Here is a 22,428-nt window from a genome sequence, read left to right as displayed (position 1 = left end):
ACTTTGGAACGTGGTCACACAAGATTTGGCTTCATGAATGGAACAAAAGTTGACTGGCTCACGGGAGGAGAAACTTGAACTTGAACTTGAACTTTGAACGTTTTCATATGACTCGGGGGAGGGGATGACGTCAAAGGGTAGTGGATGTGACCCCGGATTCCCCCGCTTGCAAGATTTCCAGCTTTGAGGACAGGGGGAAGTGGAATGGGGAATGGAACTTAAATAGCCAAGATTCTCTTACTAGTATTACTAAGTAGTGGCAGTGGCACCTACTAGGTACACCTAAATATCCGGTTTAATTTCAAGATTTAGTTGGCCAATAGTGCCCCAAGATTAGAGCAGAACCAATATTTAAGCTACAGGTTGTGTACTACCTAGGTACTACATAGCAGCTGAGTAACAAAAAAAGAAAGAGTCAGAAAGTAGTAGGCTAGGCCCGTTGAATACTCCCAGGTTGTATGTGAATTTCCCCAATAACTACCCAAAGGTGGAGCGAATATATCTTATACATATCAGAGGACGGAGTGTCTGGTATACCCACCATAAGGGTCACGGTGCTATTATTATGTCCAACTACGATTGATTGAAGATTAATAGAATCTCCCCCCATATAAATCTATCACCTCCCCCTTATATCCATAGATAGAAGTGTTGGATAAACATACAAAAATAAGTTCTCGCAGATAGTAGCTGACTATTAAAAAAAGAGGTCAGAAACTCCCGCTCCGAGTCTCGAACAGGCGATCAAAATATTTAGCCACTCCTCCTACCTCAATGAAGCATCTGTAAGGGAAAAAAAAAAACTGGTAGCTTCTCTTTGATTGAGCGTGTCATCCTTAGTGCAGGGGCCATGCTAATCTTCTCTGTATATTTTCATTTGACCAAATGTCCAAAAGGAGAAAGGGAATCTGTTCTTTATAATTATATAGGGAGCTTGGTGGCAGTATCCTACCGCCTGAATGGAATTGTCACGTGGTTAGTTCTCAGCGTCATGTAGCACAAGCAGACTGTGGGTGAGCATCCGTGGGAGGGATTGTTTCTCTAGACATGATGGAATGACTGCATCCAAAGAGGACAGTAAAACAGGCCCTGGTATGTCAATAGAAAGAGCAAGGGGACCCAAAAGAGAAGGTTGATGGTCAAGTTCTGGCGGGGTCTAAGTGGGAAGAGGGGAAAGGGTTCTGGATCTGTTGCCCTAAAAAAAGCCCCGGTTTGGAAAGGTAACCAAGATTATCTGGTCCTCCCTATGTACATCATGCATGGTATAGCTATATAGAGTACGGGATACATTTGGATCATTGCAACATTCGAGGACATAAATTGGGAGTTAAGACTTAGGTCCAGAACCAGAATAGGCTGACCATCAGTTGCCTCGAGAGAATAGAGAGGCTTCGGAGTGCATTGTCAAAAGAACTTCAACCAACCCAAAAATATAGTCACCCATACTCGATCTCCACGGGTCTCAACTCTGAAACACTTCCTGGAACCTCGACCTCGAATATATCGATGGGGCTGCTGTCGAATGACGACGCAGTGGATGGGCCACACGTGACATCACGTGCATTTCGGCCAGGTCAGAGAGTCCAGGAGGTAGCTTCAGATCCCCAGCCGACGCCGTCATCTGTGTCCCTCTTTATTCCCTCAGATCTCGAGATCTTTTCCCTCTCGGTGTGCATATTTGGTGGAAAGGCACGGCTCCAAGAAGCCTTCTGTCCACCATGGCCCCCCAGGATACCTTTTTCCGCTCGTCGGACATGAGCCTGACCCAGCTCTACATCGCCAACGAGATCGGTCGTGAGGTTGTCAGCTCACTCGGCGAAATTGGCCAGGTTCAGTTCAGGGATGTATGTGTCTTTCAGAATTGAAAATGCTTCCTCTTGCGATGTGAAGGTGATAGGATGCGCTGACGTTCATGATGTTTTGTCTAGCTCAACCCCGATACCAACGCTTTCCAACGCACGTTCACCAAGGAAATTCGCCGTCTGGATAATGTGGAACGACAACTCCGTATGTTGAGAACGATTACTTCGTGAAAGACTTGGTTGTACAGCATAAAACGCCTGCTAAACTCGTTGTTTTCATGTTAGGATATTTCCACGCTCAGATGGAGAAGGCTGCCATCACTATGCGACCATCGAACGACTTCTCGGATACACTGGCCGCCCCTCTCGCCTCAGAGATTGATGAGCTGGCCGAACGCAGCGAGAGCCTTGAGCAGCGCATCGCCTCCTTGAATGATAGCTACGAGACCTTGAAGAAGCGCGAGGTCGAGCTTGCCGAATGGCGCTGGGTCTTGAGAGAAGCTGGTGGCTTCTTTGATCGGGTCAGTCTAGGTTTACATAATTAACGGCGATGTATATGAGACTGATAGAAAACCGCAGGCCCACACCCAGACCGAAGACATCCGCCAATCCTTCGACAACGACGAGGCGCCACTTCTACGCGATGTTGAGCAGCATGGCCCTGCTGGGGTAAATGGAGATACCCAAGGACAGCAGAGTTTTTCGGAACTTAACATTGGATTTGTCTCAGGTGTTATTCCCCGTGACCGCATCGGAGCCTTTGAACGTATCCTCTGGCGAACACTGCGTGGCAATCTTTACATGAACCAGTCTGAGATCGCCGACCCCATCATCGACCCTACAAACAACGAAGAAATCCACAAGAACGTGTTCGTGATTTTCGCTCACGGTAAAAACATACTCGCCAAGATTCGCAAAATCTCGGAGTCCCTGGGTGCTTCCTTGTACGGTGTCGACGAGAACAGTGAATTGCGACGTGACCAGATCCATGAGGTCAACACTCGCCTGGGCGATGTTACCAATGTGCTCCGAAACACCAAGAGCACTCTGGATGCAGAACTTTCGCAAATTGCCCGGTCTCTCGCAGCTTGGATGATCATCGTCAAAAAGGAGAAGGCTGTCTACGATACCCTAAACAAGTTCTCCTATGATCAAGCCCGGAAAACTTTGATTGCTGAGGCATGGTGCCCAACAAACTCCCTTGCTTTAATCAAGTCGACCCTCCAAGATGTCAACGACCGTGCCGGACTCTCTGTTCCGACAATCGTCAACCAGATCCAGACCAACAAGACCCCTCCCACCTATGTCCGGACCAATAAGTTCACTGAAGCATTCCAGACCATTGTCAACTCCTACGGTATTCCTAAGTACTCGGAGGTCAACCCGGGAATCTATACGGTCGTCACTTTCCCCTTTCTCTTTGCCGTCATGTTCGGTGATTTTGGTCACGGATTTTTGATGACTTTGACTGCATCTACTCTTATCTTATTTGAGAAGAAACTGGCACGCACAAAGCTGGATGAGATCTCATCCATGTTCTTCTACGGACGTTACATTATGTTGTTGATGGGTATCTTCTCCATGTATACCGGTTTTATCTACAACGATATCTTCTCTCGACCTTTTACCTTCATTTCCAGTCAGTGGCAATGGCCTCAGGATATTACCGCAGGTCAATCCGTCGAGGCTTCCATCACAGAGGGCTATCGTTTCCCAATTGGTCTTGACTGGAACTGGCACGGTGCAGAGAACTCTTTGCTCTTTTCGAACAGTATGAAGATGAAGATGAGTATTCTGCTAGGCTGGTGCCACATGACTTTTGCTCTCACTTTCCAATACATCAATGCCCGACACTTCAAGTCCAAGGTCGATCTCTGGGGCAACTTTGTTCCCAGCATGCTGTTCTTCCAATCCATCTTCGGTTACTTGTCTCTCACAATCATCTATAAGTGGACCATCAATTGGCAGGATACTGACCTTGCTCCCCCAAGTCTGCTAAACATGCTTATTTTCATGTTCCTGAGTCCCGGCACAGTTACCGAGCGACTCTACTCTGGACAGAGTGCGGTGCAGGTCATCCTTCTTCTCATCGCTGTTTGTCAGGTTCCTGTTATGTTGCTCCTCAAGCCCTTCTGGCTTCGCCACGAGCACAATAAATCGCGTGCCCTTGGCTACCGCGGACTCGGAGAGCAAACCCACTTCAGCGCTCTTGACGAAGATGGAGATGCGAACGGAGGGTATGGCGGAGCTCGTGACAGCCTAGCCAGTGACGGCGAGGGTGTCGCCATGCTTGCACAGGATATTGATGAGGAGCACGAAGAGTTCGTCTTTGGGGATGAAATGATTCACCAGGTCATTCACACCATTGAGTTTTGTCTGAACTGTATCTCCCACACTGCTTCATACCTCCGTCTTTGGGCTCTGTCGCTGGCTCATCAGCAGCTCTCCATTGTGCTTTGGAACATGACTCTTGGTGGTTCCTTCGAGACCGAGAGCCCTGTTGTCCGTGTCATCATGATTGTCGTAACATTCTACATGTGGTTTGTTCTTTCGGTAAGTCCATCTGTTATCCGATTTCTAAAATGCATTCATATGCTAACTTATACTAGGTCATTGTCCTGTGTGTCATGGAAGGAACCAGTGCTATGCTTCACGCTCTTCGTCTGCATTGGGTCGAGGCAATGAGCAAGCATTTCATGGGCGAGGGTACTCCATTCTTGCCATTCAGCTTCAAGACCCTCTTGGAGGAAGACCCAGTCGATTGATCTTCTCGGTCTTTCCCCCAATTTCTTTCTTTCACACTATGCATCTTTCGCTATAGCATCCCTGCGGGATTTCTTTCATTCTCCGGGTTTCCTTGTCTCTGTGTATTGTATGGACTTAGAATATACATTTTCATGAATTTTCGGGACTTATTGTATCAACCTTGATTAAACCTTGGACATAGACTAGGTCATACCCATGGTACCTACTACTAGTAGTAAAAGATACTATACTCTTGTGGAAAGGAGTAGGATATTTTAAAACTTTTTTTGAAATTCTTTTATATCGATGTAGTACTTTTCCCCAAAACCGATAAGTCGGAATAAACCCAGGGCGCTGAAATCAACGGCGACAAGTAGAAACAGACGTTATAGCTCATGGAAGAGCAGGAACACAAACCCATCATCGAGCTCAACACTCCCAGAGAAAAAGATGTATAGAGGTATGATTTAAAAAGGGCGAGTTAAGGAAGAAATGAGGTTGAGCTGCGCATGGGGGTATACAGGTTCCAATAAAGGGGGTGATGCGCAAATTATCTATCAGAAGAGAAGCGCTTATTTTTTCTGGAACTTGTTGTACATGTCGATGACCTTCTGGACCTCGTCCTTGGAACCAAGGAAGACACCACTCTTGTCGTGGATGTGCTCGGGGCAAACCTCCATCAGACGCTCCATGCGCGAGTTGACAGCGAGACCGCCAGCGTTCTCGAAAAGCATAGCCATGGGAGCGCACTCGTACAGGATACGCAGCTTACCCTTGGGACTCTTGGAGTCGGCGGGGTAGGCGAAGATACCACCGTAGAGGAGGGTACGGTAGGCGTCTGCAACCATGCTACCGATGTAACGGGCGCTGTAGGGCTTGCCGTCGTTCTCGGGGTACTTGAGACTGTTGAAGTACTCCTTGCACCAGTCGTCCCAGTACTTGGAGTTTCCTTCGTTGACGGAGTAGATGGCGCGGGAAGTGGGGAGACGCATGTTGGGGTGGGTCAAGATGAACTCGCCCAGCGAGTTCTCGAGGGTGAAGCCGTTGACGCCGCCACCACGCATGGTGATGACGAGCTGGGCGGAGGCACCGTACATGGTGAAGCCGGACGCGACCAGGCTGGTTCCGGGGTGAAGCAATTGCTCGGGGCCGACAGACTTGCCAGCGCCCAAGACCTCGTCGGGAAGTTGGAAGATACCGAAGATGGTGCCGACGGAGACACCAGCGTCCAGGTTGGAGGAGCCATCAATGGGGTCGCAGACCACGGCGTACCGGGCGTCGGGGTGCTCGTCAAACTTGATCACTTCCTCCTCTTCCTCTGAGACAATGATGCGGCACTTGCCTGAGCCCCGCATGGCGGAGATGAAGATGTCATTGCCAATGACATCGAGCTTCTTTTGGTCATCACCGGTGACGTTGGAGGAGCCAGCCAGGCCAGTCAGGTTGATCAGAGAAGCACGTCGGATGTAGTAGGCGATCGACTTGAAGGAGAATTGTAGGGCGTGGCAAAGGAGGGTGAAGTCACCCGAGGCCTCGGGATACTTGGTCTGTTCCTCGGTGAAGAAGCGAGAGAGGGTGATGATATCGGTATTGATGTTCTCGTTACCAACGGGAGAGGTTTGGTTGGAAGCCATGATTGCGATTTGGACGATGTTTTGTTTCGTACTCGGTGGGGTGGGAGAGGTGGGGGTTGAGGGAGATGTAGAGAGCAGCAATTGGGATCAAATCAAATCGGCAGCAATCGGTGAAAGATGCAGACTTTAAAGAGCAGCAGCAAGGAACAGTGGCGAGCTCTTGAACAAGGCAGATCAGATATAGTGGGGAAAATCCACGTCAGGAGGGGAGGTAAACCGGACTACTTAAAAGGAGTGGGGGAGTGACTTCACTCAAGCCGAGTCCCGCTGGTTTTCGTCATTCTTCCCCGCGTGACCGGGTGACCCTGCTTGCTCCGGCTTTTCCCTTGCCGAGAATGCCCGGGAGAGCTCAGGCTGAGCTAGAGCTGTTTACGAGTATACGGAGTACATATGGAGTATCTACATCTATAGAAATACTAATTATATACCGAGCAGAATAGCAGAATGGCAGAACAGCAGAACAGCACAATAGCCAATACCCCTTATGGTACACCTTATGGTACTAACTATGGCACTCGACTAGGCAAGTTGCCCGAGCCTGCTACATCTAGAACCGATCGCCAGGCCGAACGCCGTCGGGAAAAGCACCCGGCCCCAGCTGGGCCCCGGAAGAATGTAATCCCTCCACTGCGGATCATGTGCACCCTCAAGTTTTTTATCTTTTTCTTTTCTTTATCTGCCTTGTCCACTGAGTGGATTCCCTGGAAGTCAATGGCTTCTATCTTTGGTTGCGGATCATTCCAAGTCCGTAACCACAATTGGCGACCGGTCTATACCACAAACCCCCCTGATCGACCATCACGAGATACATACTACATAATACGACGTACTACTAGTTAAAAAAAAAAATCTCGTTTTCCGGGTCACCAGAAAAATCCCTCATCTTCCCCTCTTTTCTTCAATTTCAATTTCAATTTGACCAGAGGACATACCTCCTTTTCTCGGCTTTTCCTGTACATAGTATCAGGCGGTCGGACAATACTAGTAATCTCATGTAGCGTCGGAGCACATCTACTACATAATCTCTGCCTTCACTGCGGTTAGACCCGGAGACCGATCTAGATCTTTTTTTCGCAAATTTCATTAGAAATACTAGAAGTGCTTCCAGGTGTATTGCTCTTGCTTCTAGTACTCTTGGGCCCACGAAAGGTTTCATCTCATTACAACTTAAATCTAATCAGCTTAATATTGATTGCGTATCTTCTCGAGTAGGGGGTAGTTGCTTTTTTTGCGTCCTTAAAAGCCAAAAAGTTTGACGATTGCAAAATGAAAATTAAACGAGATCAATATATGGAAGAAAGTTAGATGCTGACAATATCAACTCTGGGGGAAATTCTGCGAGGAAAGGATCCTAGGGCTTTATATCCTGGACGCATGATGAGGTATCCGAGACGAGTAGTCAATTTTTCCATAATTTAAGTCACGGATGGTGTTGAGGCCTTTCAGTGACTGTTCAAGGTAGAGCCCTGGTGTAACAACCCTTGGAATATGAGAAGGGGTCACCATGATCAACTAGTAGTTGATGAGGCCTACGTGAAGAGGACGAAGGGCACGAAAGTGGTTGATAAAAGGAGAGAGAGGCTACGAATCCAGACTGTTATAAAAACAGGCTCATCCATGGAACACGAAGCAGAATGGTAAAAAACACTAGGTATTCCCCTGGATCTAGGCTAATCTCGATACTTTTCGGGGTACTATACCTTTTTGTAGCGGTCTGACCCGAAATCATAAAGTTCGCAGACTGAGGTTATGCATAATTGGATCGCAGATCCATGGGTACAAAATAGTTAATTCCGAATTTAAGGGAATCCTATTGAGTGTCACCGTCATCACAAAAGCTCTCTGCTGAATATCCCTACATAGAAAATGGCAACGTTGACTTGTTCTATATCTATTTGAACAAATTCATATTGTTTCAAGTTACCGATCCCGACCGACATCAATTGTCCCATGGCTCGGAAACTGCAATTCGAAAATAAATTCTCTTCTCCTTTAGTTGTTGTTATGTACATAGCTAGATGTGAATTCCTGCCTCCGGGCTATCGAGTACTGCTATGGAAGTTGGTGAAGCGAACGGCGGGTGTGCCCAATTTCTTTTGCGGGGAGGTGAATCCCCATCAGAAAGAAGTGCAGTCTCCCCATAGTTATAGTATGTCTATATTAGCATGGATATGTTTTACAGCCTAGTTTAATGTTATTCTGAAGCACATGAAGCAACTGCTATACCGTTTTGTACTTGACGATGCAATAAGACGTGATCGTGTGACTGGGGAATGAGACCGCCCTTGCCGACTCAAGGAGCCAACTCCAGCTTCGCGAGTTTCAAAGGCACGGCGCTTGCACTGACAGTGCCACGGTCAATGCTCAAAGGTTATTGTCTCCGCGAATCGGCGGGGTGCTCGGCAAGGCTTGTCAAAATTTGGCGATAGCGTCGCAATTTGCACCATTGAAGGCCTGCGTTATCCTCCCGATCGATGGCGTGCTCCGGCTAAACAGCCACGACTCAAAACTGCCGTCGCTTCACCCTGTCCGAAAAAAAAAAGTCTGACAGGATACTGACCAAGGAGTCGCAAAGGTCCAAGGCAAATCGCGATCATGACTTCCATTCACGAAAAATCCCCGCAAACAGTCGAGGCTGCAGAGAGCAATGCCGAGCAGTTGAAGGAGATCTCCGCACAACCTACTGGCCCGGCATCGGAACGCCAGAAGTGGTATCAGTGGTTTGCGCCAACTGATACACCCGCCGAGCGACGTTTGATTCTCAAACTGGATGGTTTAATTATTGTGTTTGTGTTTTTGGCATACTGGGCAAAGGTGTTGGATTCGTCCGCCACAAGTACGGCATATGTCAGTGGGATGAAGGAGGATCTGAAGTTATATGGAAATCAGTTGAACTATCTGAATACCGTCTATATGTATGTCTTACCACTCCCATGGCTATGATCTATTCACGGGCAAGAGCTGATGTTCATTTCGCACAGGGTTGGATTCATCACCATGCAAATACCTTTGACACTTGTGGTTCGTCTCATTGACTCATCAACAAGCCGAGGAAGAGAGAGAGAGAGAGAGAGAATCTAATCCTTAACAGATGACTCGTTGTCCAGTGAATTATTTCCTCCCGGCAGCAGACCTACTCTGGGGGGGTATTCACCCTTGCGCAGTACAAAGCCAGCAATGTGACTCAGCTATATGCCCTGCGCTTTTTCGTCGGAGCACTCGGTGGCTTCTTCTTCCCTGCAGTACAATGGTACTTAGGCAGTTGGTACAAGCGCTCAGAGCTTTCTCGCAGAGGTGCTATCTTTTTCATTGCTAGCCAAGTCGGTAGTATGAGCTCTGGATACATCCAGGCAGGCGCTTACGCTCGTCTGGATGGGCGGTATGGAATTGAAGGTTGGAGATGGCTCTATATCATCTGTGAGCTTCGCTTTACCCTGTGTTAGATCCATGTGTGGCCTTACTGATTCTAGAATAGGCTTTGCGTGCACCATTCCAATTGCCTTCATGGGACTCTGTCTGCTACCTAGCACTCCCGACAAATGTCGCTCTCGATTCCTAACCCAAGATGAGATTCTCCTTGCCCAGGAACGCATGGCATCTGAGAATCGCGAACCCCGTCAGCCTTTCACCGTGCCGAGAGTCCTTCAGATTCTGAAGGGATGGCGACTATGGGTCCTCGTTGCATTCGCCTTTTTCTTCTCCCAAGCCGACGGCGTTTTCTCCAACAGTGGTCTTTCCTTGTGGCTGAAGGCAGAAGGGTATTCAGTTGGAAGCATCAATACCATCGCCACGGTGTCGCCTGCTGTTACCATTGTCTCTTCGATTATCTGCGCTGTGCTTTCTGACGTATACAACGCGAAAGCTAGCCTCATCGCCGTTACTGCGGTGCTCAACATCTTTGCCTGTGTTGTTCTGGCAATCTGGAACGTACCGGTCGGACTCAAGTTCTTCGCATTTTTTCTTTCTGGAACAGCCGACGGCATTGCGGCTATCATCTATGCGTGGGCCAATGAAATTTGTGCTCACAGCGCAGAGGAGCGCGCGTTGGTGATCAGTGCCATGAACACCATTGGTAACACCTTCGGAGCTTGGCTTCCTCTTTTGTAAGTGAATCAAATTGTCTATGCTGCGAACAAGGCTAATAACTTATATAGCGTCTGGAAAACTGTCGATGCACCTCGATACCTCATTGGGTACAATTGGACCATTGCGCTTGATGTGTGCATGCTGCTCATGCTTGTTGTTTTGCAGCATTTCTGGACTCGCGAGCAGAGAATTTCGCGATCCTAAGTCAGCGAATTATCTGATATGGTACACCGTACTTGGTTAGGCGAAAGCTTAGAATAGAATATTCGAATTATCTGCATATAGCACTCTTAATACAAGCAAAGTTTTGATAAATGGACAATATACCGGGTGCCTAATATATAAGGCGGCAAGGCCTGACATAAGCTAACCGAGGTTTCTGCCTGAGGCGTCAACAAAGGAAGCTAGGGCCGGCTCGATGTTCTTCCGGGCGGAGCTCATTGAAAAGCTCGAAAAATCGAACTTTGACTTTTCCCTTCCCCCAACCGAGAGCGAGTCCCCCTCTGGCATTCAATGTCTTTGCCATTGGGTTTCAAGCTTGAGTGTTTTTGTTTTGACCATGGTCTCTCCATGGTGTACTGCCTGCTCTGTCACTAACCGACTGTCGACAGCAGCACCAGGCAAAAATGGTAAGCGATGGTCTCGTTTTTTTTCCTACACTATTCTACGGTACTCTCTTATATGATGATACCTATAACCATTTTCAAACTAGAGTCTTTGACCCATAAAGGGAATGAAACTTCTGTTATTTGCACGTCAGGCTGATCACCTTCACACCTACACTGATTTTGTCACATCTGGTTGTGGACCGAGACAGTACGCTAACTGGCCTCGAATAGGACTAACTTGACCGAACTTGACATCTCGCCAATTGAACATCTGTTGATGGTGAGTACCTTCTTATTGCGATTTCCCCTCCGCTACTGCACCTTTACATGATGAACGCACACGTATTATATACGCTGGAAATTACCGTCCAAGGTCTTCGGATCATTGACGATAACAAATGGCTATTCCTGAACCCCATTCATACCTCTGCATTCTTATCCAGGAAATTATTTTGGATTTATGCTGATTGCTTTGAAGATAGATACACAATGCCCTCATCGGCACTGCGAATGGTAAGCCCTCGGCTCATTCAAACACTTCACCCACTCCACCCCGTCACGAAGATGAAACGGCACTGGGCTCCGACGGTCGTTATAACGTCCGGTCATGAAGGATACGCCCATTTTGTGGCAGGCCTAGAAAACCTCGCCCACTGAGACATACCTCATTATCATCATTGACTCACACCATCATTTCATGACGAGTCACTAATCATATTGAGCAGTCGCTGGTCCGAATTGATTTTGCATCCAATCGTAGAACATCCCAAGAGGTATGCGAATATTGTTATTCTTTTTTGCCTTTCCCCATCTTTTATGATGATTCCCTTTAGATGACGAGTCTTATCGGAGTTATCCATGCAGACAACATCTTTTATAATACCATTCATGCCTTTCTGACATACATTTCCTCTGAATAATAAATTATTGCCATTTGACAACCAGTGACTAATATTCATCTGGTACAGTGATCTCCATGGGCTGTGAGCTTGGCCTCGGCCTTTGCACGAGTGTAGGTGTATGTCACTCCGCATCCTCTCTCTCCCCCTCAACCTTTCATGATGAATCGACTTTACCAAAAGACAAGCATATGTCCAAGTCAGCTTGCTGGCCAAGACGAGAATTGTCATGTCTGATCGATCCCAAAGCACACCGCCGATGCCTTCAATATCCAGCCGGTCCCCGATGCTGATGGATTTTGAATAGGGCGGAAGAAGAATTCGACACTAATCTCCAGATGGGCATTCGATTCCCATCTGGCCGACAACAACTAACGTGAGTGTCTTGGCTTTTGCTTTGCTTTGTTTTGTTTTGCTTTTATAATATGATGATTTACTCAATTATCACGACGGTCAACATAAGGAATTTATATTGATGACCACCGCCTGTGACAGGGCATATTATCTGATATTTTTTGTTTCAAACATATTTTTGTCGGTCGCAACCGTGTTGAATTTGACACTAATATCGACCAGTGAACTCCAGCTCTTGATCGTCCATATGCCAAGCAGCCCTTCGGCCTCGGTACTTTCCCGGCCGAGTTGGGGCCAGGGAAGCTCCCTGGTTTCGAGGTTGCATTAGTGTGCAGTAGCCTTATACTATTGCTTAACAATACAATTTGATTTCTATCTATTTTTGAGTATCCTGGTCATCTCTCCCTGGCATACCTTGGTGTGGTCTGCCCACAGCACTCTGCTTGTAGCGATGCGGTACCTCGATCGAGATGCTACGAACCATGCCAGCCTTGTAAATGTTTAGGATAACTGGATGATGCGATGCGGCCCCTATATAGTTGAAGCCCCATGGGGCTGGTAACTTCGGTCTCCACTCATGAGTCTATCCTGGGAAGGACTCTTGAAAGACATTTGCCCTAAATTGAGACCCTCTCTACTAAGTTAAGTTGGTGCGAGGATGAGGGTCTGGCACAATTCGAGAAGGATGAAGTCTATTACTGTTCACAGGAGGGATCCTCATGCCATTTCCCTGTATTAGCAGGACCCCTGCAGGCCCTTAACCCTTTCTAAACAGATCAACTGGCCGAATTCGTCGTGCTGGACGCTGGTTTGTCCAGGCCGGGGCCCGTGTCTGCGGGGACAACAGCGTTGAGCCTCTCAGCGACGACGATAAGCGCCGGACTCGGGTCCGCGTGTGATGAGAACCTCAAAGCTGCAGATGGGGCCTCCCCGCTGTGACTGTCCTCCCCACGAGGAGAATTACACTCTTCTTTGTGTTCCAAAATTAGCTATCGCCCCCTCTCTCGGTGGAGTGCGTGCCGTGCTCTTGGGTCTGCAGTAATTGGCCCTATGGCCTAGGGTTTGAGGGTTTGTTCCCTTTCATTCTCAGCTCTCCGCTACAGTTGCGGCGAATCTCCAGAGAATTTCAGTTTTCCTGGTCACAGAGAGCCTCAGATTGTCCTGCTCCTGTCGCTCTCGAGTTGTTATTCCATCTCCCAGCCCGACACGAGGAAATTATGGCCTCAATCCGCGCTCTGTCTTGATTGATAGACACGCCACGATGAATAGGTACGCTTGGCTTTCTTGGCTCTCGTTGCATTCAGTCTCCTATCCAACACGCGAGACATTTGCACGACACTGATTCCTGTTCCTCTAGCTGGACGGCTTCTAACTATGCGGCAAACGAACAACCGATGAATCCTCAGTATGCCGGCTGGTCGTCGTCGACGACTAGCAATCAACCTTCACCCGGCCGTCGAGAATTTGCAGTTCAGCCGCCTCTCTTGACGACATCCTTAGGCGGTCCTCAGTTCCACGCCGTGAATACACCTTTGTCAACTACATCGCTGTCGAGCCCATTTATACAGAGTCATTCTCCCTATGTCGCCTCCCCAGCAAATGGAAGATCTGCGTCATCTTCATCCTCAATGGCATCCAGACAGGCTGCGAGCTACAGTGTTCCCTATAACCCACAGGACTGGGGTCCCATGGGCGGTGGCCCTGCTCAAGCCCCCCTATCACCAGTCTAGCAGTGCACCTCGAGTCGCAACGCAGCAGAGGACATATGCAGGTCGGTATTCCTTCCCATGGTATGGAAAATAAGAGTTTCTTGGCTAACAGCCAATGTAGATGAGTCTCTGTCACCACCTCCCCCACCGTACTCCCCTCCAAACAACCCAAATCGAGGGTCGCCAGATGCATATGGATCGCCAAACCCGAATATCGCCGTGTCTTCGGCCCCATCACCACCCCAGAGCTTTGCGCGAGAAAATGAATTTGAAGTCCCGGCCGACTATCAAAGGCGCTCAGTGCAGCGTCAACGTCCAGTTTCCATGGCGTATGGAAACGAAACCGGACCTTCTCGACAATCATTACCTCCGCCGCCACCTCCGCCGCAAGGTCATCCAGCATCGAGATCTGTTTCGCAAAGTCGCGTCGATGTATACCAGGCAGCGCCTTACAACTTGGCTGGGGCGCACCATAGACCCAGAGTATCATCGTCCAACTACGAGCAACCCTTTCCATCACCTTCCCTGGGAGGAAACACGAACGGGCCGTCATTTGGTCATCTGGGAGCACCCGAAAGACCGCCTGCATCCAGGCGGGCCGCATCGGCTGGGGCCGTTGTCAGTAGTGCAGGGAGTTCGCGGGAAATCAGTCAGACGAGAAACCACTCTCCATCGAACAGTGGCTGGGGACCTGGCATGCCACTCCCACCCCCTCCTCCAGGACCACCTCCTGCAAAATCAGTCAGTGTGAGCGGATCATCCGAGTCATCTTCTGCACGAACGGTTCATGGACCAAGTAGAAATCGACCCAGAGCACCGGGATTCGGTAGTGGTCTTGGTAGTATCCCACCCACCCCGGCCGACTGGGTAGATGAAGAATACATAAACCATCGCCCGACTGCCGAGACGGAGGCTCTCTCTATTGATACCACCAAGGCCCGAGCACATCAGGATCCAGTTCATGATCCCAATTCAAACGATCCATCGCAATCTCAAAGGACACCAGGAAGTGGAGGAAGTGGTCTCTTCCGCAGCTCAGCAGTCCGAGACCCTAGCGCCAAGGGAATCCGAGAAAGAAGAATTGAGCGCCGCAACCAACAGAGTCAAAATGTTGAAGAGATCCGCAGTGCCGTTTCTAGCTGTGCGAATCCCTGGGCGGATTCGCTGGAGCAAATCAAACCATCGAATCTGGTCTTTCCAGACCATGAAACCGCCAGTCCGGAGCATATGCGCCAGCCTGCATCTTCCAGGGCCACCCCACAAAGTAGTCGCAGCATGGGATCTGATGGACGTACTGGATCTCGATCTCGCGCATCTTCTGGTGGCCTTTTCTCTGACCAATCCTCGCATGCAACACCCAAGTGGGATTCAAGCCCTGTTGCGCCATCAGCAGCATTCGCGCAAACACCACCATTTTCACCAAAAGGCGAATCTTCCTCATCATATCCAAGAGAAGCTCCACGGGCAGTCCCTCCAAAATCATTGCCCACCCCGCCTTTGAACTCTGCAAATGATCTCAAATCACGCCCCCGTGCTCTTTCTAGGGGACCAGAAGAACGCCCTGTCTCTCACATCTTGCATATTCCCAATGAAGCTATTTCGAGTATGAAACCATTGTCACCACGCCGAATCCCAGGACAGCAGGCGGTGCAACAGCAATCTCTGGAATCGATCATGAAGCAAGACACCAATTTTGTACAGGACGCTATACAACGACACAAGGAGTTTATCGAAAGAGAATCAGCTGCGACAAACGAAGCTGAGGCCCTGAACGTTTTCACTGAGTTCATGATCAACGAGTCACAGATACGCCGTACTCGGTATGCTGCTGTCTGGGAGTCAAATCCGGCCGTCGTGGAGGATGTCTCTAGCAAGCTCTTTGCGGTGCAGCCTATCCAAAAAGCAAAGCCAGTGAGGCCAGCTCCAACCCTGGAAATACCCCAGAACCGAACAAGTCGACCTGATTCTGCTTGGTGGAACAACTATCAGCCCTGTTTATCGCCAATTGCTAGTCTCGGTATGAGTAATGATGAACAGAGTTCTCGAGGGCGCGCACCGAGTCGTTGGTGGGAATCAAAAACAGGTTCTAGCAGCGACGAAGCTGGGAGGCGAGTGCAGCGATCAAAACGAGAATCAAAATATATGGGATTGCCTCGAGACGGCATGCAGTGGGACTCGGAAAAGACACCCTCGAAACTTGATGATGCAGACGCGCATTATACTGGCGAGTTTGCGGCTTACGGACCTGATGAGTATCCGCCGGAGAAGGTTGGCTTGCACGATGAAATATCACCTTATTCAACAAACAGGAATGGAAACCCATACGCGCAGTTCCAAGCGAGTCGAAAGCTGGATATCTCACGTCTGATTACCCTGCCACCTCCATACCCACGCCACTATCCCGCAGTCAACAATAGCCACCCGGACCTTGTGTCATACAGGACTATTGTTCGATCAATCACCGACCTCTCGGAGATCAAGTCTACAAGACAGCGATACCAGGAGGATGTTGAAAGAATGTCACAAGAGCAGCAAGGCCAGTCAAAAGAGGCTCGTCGTCAATTCAAGGCCAATATCCAAAGCCAGATCCAGGAAGGAAGCCTCACGTTTGCGGAGGCCGCGGAGGCTGAAGCAGCCATGCTGGACGAGGAGAACAGGCTTGAAAGGGGGTTAGCAAAACGCCAACTCGATACATACCAAGATATTGTTCTGAAGCCAATGCACGTCATACTTACGGATCGGATTGATAAAGCGACCGCTTGTATCGACGAGCTGAGTAGCAGGTTATTCGACGATGCACGAAATGAGACCCCAGATCAGACTCAGGAAGAGGGTGATGAGAAACCTGAACTTCTGGAGAAGCTGACCCAGCTGAAATGGTTATTCGAGGCACGGGAGCAACTTCACCGAGAAGCATTTGATCTAGTTAGCGGCCGCGATGACAAGTACAAGGCCCTTGCACTATTGCCGTACCAGCAGAGCAAGAACAACGAAAAGCTCTGGGAAACGCAGGCGTTCTTCTCAAAGGATACTATGGATCGACGCGTGCAGTACGAGACATCGGCACTTACTCGCCTCGGATCATTCCTGGACGTCATCGAGCAAAACGTTGTTCGTGGAGTGGAGATCCAGCTTTCGGCATTCTGGGATATCGCCCCATCACTGTTAGTCATGGTTCAACAAATCCCCGAAAATCTCCATGGCTTCCAAGTCCAGATTCCTTCCAAAGAGTATGAAGAGAATCCAAGCTACCACGCCCACCCGCTGCAGTACCTCTATACCTTGCTGTCACATGCCGAGAAATCGAGCTATCAGTACATTGAGTCACAGACCAACCTCCTTTGTCTGTTGCATGAGGTGCGGTCGGCCATGATGCGGGCGAATAGGAATCTTGCCGAAGCAGAGCGGATATGGCAAGGCGAGCCTGAAGAAGGCGTGCGTCGGAGCATGCAGCAAAGCCGTGCCGACGAGGAAGTTAATCTCACCTCGGACCTGAAAGAGAAAGTTGCCACTGTCGAGGGACAATGGACAGAGGCTCTCGGTAGTCAAATTCAAGAGTTGCGAGAGCGAGTGAAAGGACAGCTACTTGGTGAAGATGGGTGGGAAGATCTGGAGCGACTGGAACAAGAATAGAGAGGGCAGGAGGAAGTTCCGGGTTGAAGCTTTGTGATGACATTGTGCTTTTATGATATCCCCATTCGTTCGCTGCAAACCGGGCTTTTATACATAGTAATTATTGACTGAACCATTCGATCTTCAAAGATCTGATTATAGGCCGGTAGTACGGAGGAAGTACTCCGTATAGTTCTGCACACTTTCCAAAGGTGGACTTGGCTTGGCGCAAGTGGGATCCACCGAGGTCACGTGCGCTCTCTAGAAGCTTCCGTCTTCCGCGCTCAAATATCCTTCTTCTTCCCTTGACACTCCCTTTTCCTTTCTACACACAATCGCTGATCCTCGGCTCACTGGGGATATACTCGTTTGAATTGTAAGTTTTCCTGTTACTTCAATTGCCCTCACCAACCTGCACCCTTCCCCATTGTGTCTTTTTCACCCACCTGGGTGCAAAAAGGCACACCCACCCACCCACTCAAATGATGAGATTACAGCTGGCACCAGTCAGAGGCGGATGGATTTATTCATTCGCACTGCTGATAAAGCTTTTCGTCCGGAAATATACGCTCCAGGACCTGAAATTTTGTGGCTTTGCATTACGCAATTGTTTTAATTCTTCTTCATCACCCCCGCCAAGCAAGCTTTTGCGAGAACTTTTTCGCTAACTTGAAATCAATCAGAACCTAGCATCGCTTGGGCTTAAAACAGGAACCAAGAGAAACCCCACTCTTCCACTTTTTCAAACAAAAACAAGGCGAGATTCGCTGGAGCAAGAATTCTTTCGGCCCTCCCGAATCACAATCATCCCTTTCAGAGATTTTTTCTTCCATAGTCAACATTCATCATGGTTCTTCACAACCCCAACAACTGGCACTGGGTGAACAAGGATGCCGCACCCTGGGCTCGCGCTTGGCTTGACCAAAACATCACCGTGCTCAGCGCCGAGGAAGGTGGCGTGTCCGCCAAAGTAGAGAAGGTGACTTCCATGGATGGCGACGTAGACGTCAGCCAGCGCAAGGGAAAAGTCATCACCCTGTACGATGTCAAGCTGTCGCTAGAGTATTCAGGTTTGTAGATTGCAATTCTCCAAATTCGAGGGAACTGGCAGCTGAGACTGTTCAATAGGTAAGACCAAGGACGAGGAGGATGTCACCGGCTCCATCAGCATTCCCGAGGTAGCCCACGACACCGAGGAAGATGAGTACGTCGTACGTTCCCTAGAACCCCTGAATCTTCTGGCACATCAGGACCAGAGCCGTGGAAGTTTCCCAAGGCTAATCAATGGGTTTTTCTTGTCCAGTTCGAGATTGAGAACCACGCAGATGCCCCTTCCAAGCAGCCCGTAAAGGACCTCGTCCGGTCGAAGATCCTGCCTCAACTCCGCCAAACCCTGGCCCAGCTCACCAACGCTTTGGTTACCGAGCACGCAAAGGACCTCCAGCACGCGCCCGGCGTCAACCCGTCCGCCGGCTTCCCCAAAGCCCCCGTCCACCCCCAGGGCAACAAGAAGGAGGATGCTCCCGCCGCGACCACCACCACCTCGACCACCGGCAAGGTCGCCGTGAACACCACCACCGTGACCGCCTCAGATGAGATGCGCACCACCGCCGAGGAACTCTACAACACCTTCACTGACCCCCAGCGTATCGCCGCCTTCACCCGCGGTGCTCCCCGTCACTGGGACGGCGCCAAGGTCGGCGGCAAGTTCGCCATTTTCGATGGCAACGTCTCCGGCGAGTTCGTCAAGCTTGATGCCCCCAAGCAGATCATTCAGAAGTGGCGCCTCGCTCAGTGGCCCGCCGACCACTACAGCACCCTCGAGATCAACCTCGATCAAAACGACGTTGACGGCGTTACCCAGCTGCGTGTGTCCTGGTCCGGCGTTCCTGTCGGTCAGGAGGATGTCACCAAGCAGAATTGGGAGCTGTACTACGTGCGCAGCATCAAGCAGACCTTCGGGTATGTATCTCTATAATATCCTTCCCAGCACTCGTCCCTGGTTTTTTTTCTCTTCGAACCTGGCATTTGACCAATGCGCGGGTTTTTCGCTCTTCTATAGATCCAAACCTTCCTCCTCTTCATCTTCGTTGCTTCGATACCCGTTACTGACTATTTCCCTTTTCCTTATTGGTTTAGGTTTGGCACTATTCTCTGATCGCCTCCGTGATTTTATCCCAACTGCATGATGTGGAAAATGACCCCCCCATCTGCATTTCACATATTTCTTCCCCTTGCAACGCAAAAGCAAGAATACACAACAGCAAAACGTCCATGGAAATAGAAATTTCGATACCGACCCATACCATCCTGGCTCCCGATGTTTTATCACATAGTCCTTGCCATTCTGCCTGCTTCGGATCGATGAGGGCAATGCTTGTGCTATGTGGTGATTTGCCTGGTTACACTGCCATTCCCCGTGACGGTATTCCGTGCATCTACATCTACGTCTACCCTTGGACTTTTCTATTGTTTTCTTCTTGTAGATCTTTTTTGTGTTTGCTCTTTTTTTTTTCTTCGAGCTCCGGTCTGCTTGCACTGGTGTTGACTTGGACCGGGGTATGCAATGATGATACGATAGAGGAAAGTGATTTTTCATGATAATGAATCCAAGAAAGAAGATCCTGATGAGAATAAGTTTTGTTGAATATCTATAATACTAGTACTAGTGTGTATTCAATATAGACAGCTTGAAGTAGCTACTGGCAGTTTTCTTAAAGTGTTGCAGCATTGCAGCTGTTTACTCAATACTAGTATTGCATACGAAAGTAGTCAACTCGAACTATTAAGTTTGGAAAGACCCGAACCACGGGCGAAAAGGCACTCTATTCTCATGCAGTTATGGATAATGTGTTGTGAATAATGATATGCATAGATAGACAATGGCAGGCAATGCTGCAAATGCTTGGTATATGGAAACAGGATGATCAGTCGGGGTCGCCAAACGCCACGAACACCGCTGGATGCTGATAAAATAAAAGAGTAAACAGGGTAGTCGGAAATAATAATAAAAAGAGGGAAGAGAATAAATGCATCATGCTCTAAATGCCCTTCACCTTGCCTTGACGCAAGACCCTGACATCCAAATCCTCCTCGCTAGACTCCGGGCTGTCTCCGGCAAAGTTGCCCTCAGCCTCCGGGTTCTGACGAGACTTGGAGATGCGGCGTTGCCAGCCGAGCATGACGGGCAGGAAATGCCAGAGATCGAACTCGGGCCACAGGACGTCCAAGAAGACGATCTCGGTGTTCTCGTGGCATTGCCAAAGCATGAAGTCGCTTAGTCGCTCGACGGCCGATGTACGGATTAACATGTCCAGAGGCGGAGTACCCTTGGTCAACATGTGATCGGACAGAGTTTGGCGTGTAATTGTTTCGGGGGAGATGAATGTCGGCTCGGGCGAGTTTCCTTGTGTCGCGCCCTTCTGGGGATGTCCATCTTGCTGGCCGAGGTGAAGAGTGGTGGAGGAAGAGAATGACGAGCCAGACTCATAGACTCGGTGGGGGTAATCATTTCGTAGGATGGGGTCGTCCTCGTTTGTGGAAGACTCGGCAGATATAGAGTCGGAGTCGCTGTTCGTATCGTGGTGTTTCGTCCCCAGGTTCTGGGCCCGGATGTTATGCGTGATATGAGATTCGGAGAAAGGTGTCCGACCGGCTCCATTGGTCGACTTGAGAGGCGTGCTGTAATCTTCCACGGTCTCACGAATGGCGGAGGTGATTTCATCGCGGGAGGTGTAGGGGAAGCAGATGTTTAGCACGCGGTCGCCATTGCGGCTGGTCAAGTCGACTGCCTTGTTCACGGCGGCCAGAACGTCCGGTTTGAGAAGGTCGAGTCGGCCGAGGACGCGCACTTTGGCTCCGTATCGATCTAGCAGGTCTCCATGCTGTGCCATTTGTGAAAGCTTCACCTTCGCCATATCCATCAGCGCATCCACCTCGAACTTGGATCGCTTGAAATTCTCAATGCTGAACGCGTATATCGTAACAACCTTCACCCCACTCTTGTAACAGACCTCTAGAATCTAGGGAATCAATCTGTTAGCTTTGCGATTGTGGAAAGCTGGACTTTGCAAAGTCCTCGAGCCAAGCCTGTTTGCTCCGGCCTCAGGAGAGACCACCTACCCTTGCCAATGCCTCAAACCCCAGATTATGACCCTCCACTGTCTCAATTCCATGTGATCTGGCGAACCGCCTGTTTCCATCCATGACGAACGCGACATGTTGCGGGATGGGACCTTGTCGAAGCGCACCGATCAGGAGCTCCTTGAGGTTGGTTATGGCAAACTCGATGGGCGGGGAGGCGAGGAACCACTTGCGGAGACGAGACAAATGTATTGAGTCCGTCATGATGCGAAACGAGGATTGAATACGATCGGAGGGTTTAGGTGTGACGCGGGGGGAGTTTAAGTTAAATAAAAAAAAAAAGAAAAGGGAAGGCGAGAGCGGAACGGATGCAGCGGGCAACGTGGTCAGACTCGGAGTCGATACGAATGCGAGTGGGGTCGGAATGGGAGAATATAGTAACAGTACTAGTATAGTAGATGTGAAAAGAAGAAATGCGATGTATTTAGTTGTTCCTTGTGATTTGCACTAAATAAATAGTACGCAAGAGCTACGGCTATGGCGAGGCGATGCCAGGCTGCACCATTCCCCGTTGGTGGCGAGGTCCGCGGTTGAACCACCAAGACTTTGGTTAGCCTCGGTGTAACTACAAACTTGAAATCTGAATTCAAGGGATGATTACTAGTAAATTTCGTAATCATGTTTCTATTTCATTGGAGTATTCATGAACAGGAACAGGAACAGACAAAAAACGCAACTGGGATATCTCGCAGAGGGGTTATATAAACGCAGCAAAATGGTTCAAATGGTTCCAAATGGTTAGATGCCTCTGATGTCAAGCACCGCCGCTGTGACACTCGCCAAGACAAGAGAAAGTTTAGGGTCCAAACAGAAAAAAAAAGAAGAAGAAGAGAAGC

General features: G+C 49.3%; 6 protein-coding genes across 6 annotated transcripts; 4 read left to right on the top strand and 2 right to left on the bottom strand.

Annotated features, from left to right (window-relative positions):
• Positions 1-1,718: 1,718 nt before the first annotated feature.
• Positions 1,719-4,567, top strand: N7481_005608 (H(+)-transporting V0 sector ATPase subunit a; the record flags this gene model as incomplete). The annotated part of the gene is made up of 5 exons (XM_057264827.1): positions 1,719-1,844; positions 1,929-2,007; positions 2,088-2,323; positions 2,382-4,355; positions 4,412-4,567. The coding sequence occupies 5 exons, from the start codon at positions 1,719-1,721 to the stop codon at positions 4,565-4,567; spliced, it is 2,571 nt and encodes an 856-aa protein (XP_057122547.1).
• A 552-nt stretch (positions 4,568-5,119) lies between these two features.
• Positions 5,120-6,181, bottom strand: fbp1 (fructose 1,6-bisphosphate 1-phosphatase; the record flags this gene model as incomplete). The annotated part of the gene is made up of 1 exon (XM_057264826.1): positions 5,120-6,181. One exon carries the CDS (start codon positions 6,179-6,181, stop codon positions 5,120-5,122), a length of 1,062 nt encoding a protein of 353 aa, XP_057122546.1.
• Positions 6,182-8,776: 2,595 nt separating this feature from the next.
• On the top strand, positions 8,777-10,471 carry N7481_005606 (uncharacterized protein; the record flags this gene model as incomplete). The annotated part of the gene is made up of 5 exons (XM_057264825.1): positions 8,777-9,096; positions 9,163-9,202; positions 9,310-9,598; positions 9,657-10,284; positions 10,336-10,471. The coding sequence occupies 5 exons, from the start codon at positions 8,777-8,779 to the stop codon at positions 10,469-10,471; spliced, it is 1,413 nt and encodes a 470-aa protein (XP_057122545.1).
• A 2,918-nt stretch (positions 10,472-13,389) lies between these two features.
• Positions 13,390-17,470, top strand: N7481_005605 (uncharacterized protein; the record flags this gene model as incomplete). Its single annotated transcript, XM_057264824.1, has 3 exons — positions 13,390-13,397; positions 13,486-13,823; positions 13,959-17,470. 3 exons carry the CDS (start codon positions 13,390-13,392, stop codon positions 17,468-17,470), a joined length of 3,858 nt encoding a protein of 1,285 aa, XP_057122544.1.
• An 826-nt stretch (positions 17,471-18,296) lies between these two features.
• Positions 18,297-19,638, top strand: N7481_005604 (AHA1 family protein; the record flags this gene model as incomplete). The annotated part of the gene is made up of 4 exons (XM_057264823.1): positions 18,297-18,519; positions 18,578-18,660; positions 18,753-19,411; positions 19,512-19,638. The coding sequence occupies 4 exons, from the start codon at positions 18,297-18,299 to the stop codon at positions 19,636-19,638; spliced, it is 1,092 nt and encodes a 363-aa protein (XP_057122543.1).
• An 852-nt stretch (positions 19,639-20,490) lies between these two features.
• On the bottom strand, positions 20,491-21,796 carry N7481_005603 (undecaprenyl diphosphate synthase family protein; the record flags this gene model as incomplete). Its single annotated transcript, XM_057264822.1, has 2 exons — positions 20,491-21,471; positions 21,572-21,796. 2 exons carry the CDS (start codon positions 21,794-21,796, stop codon positions 20,491-20,493), a joined length of 1,206 nt encoding a protein of 401 aa, XP_057122542.1.
• Between the last annotated feature and the right edge of the window lie 632 nt (positions 21,797-22,428).

Source organism: Penicillium waksmanii, assembly GCF_028829765.1.
Source record: "Penicillium waksmanii strain IBT 27052 chromosome Unknown utg000005l:1.0-5232799.0:1.0-5237142.0, whole genome shotgun sequence".
Lineage (NCBI taxonomy): Eukaryota > Fungi > Ascomycota > Eurotiomycetes > Eurotiales > Aspergillaceae > Penicillium > Penicillium waksmanii.
The sequence above is the reverse complement of the archived record's forward strand: the minus strand, read 5'-3'. Positions and strand labels throughout refer to the sequence as shown.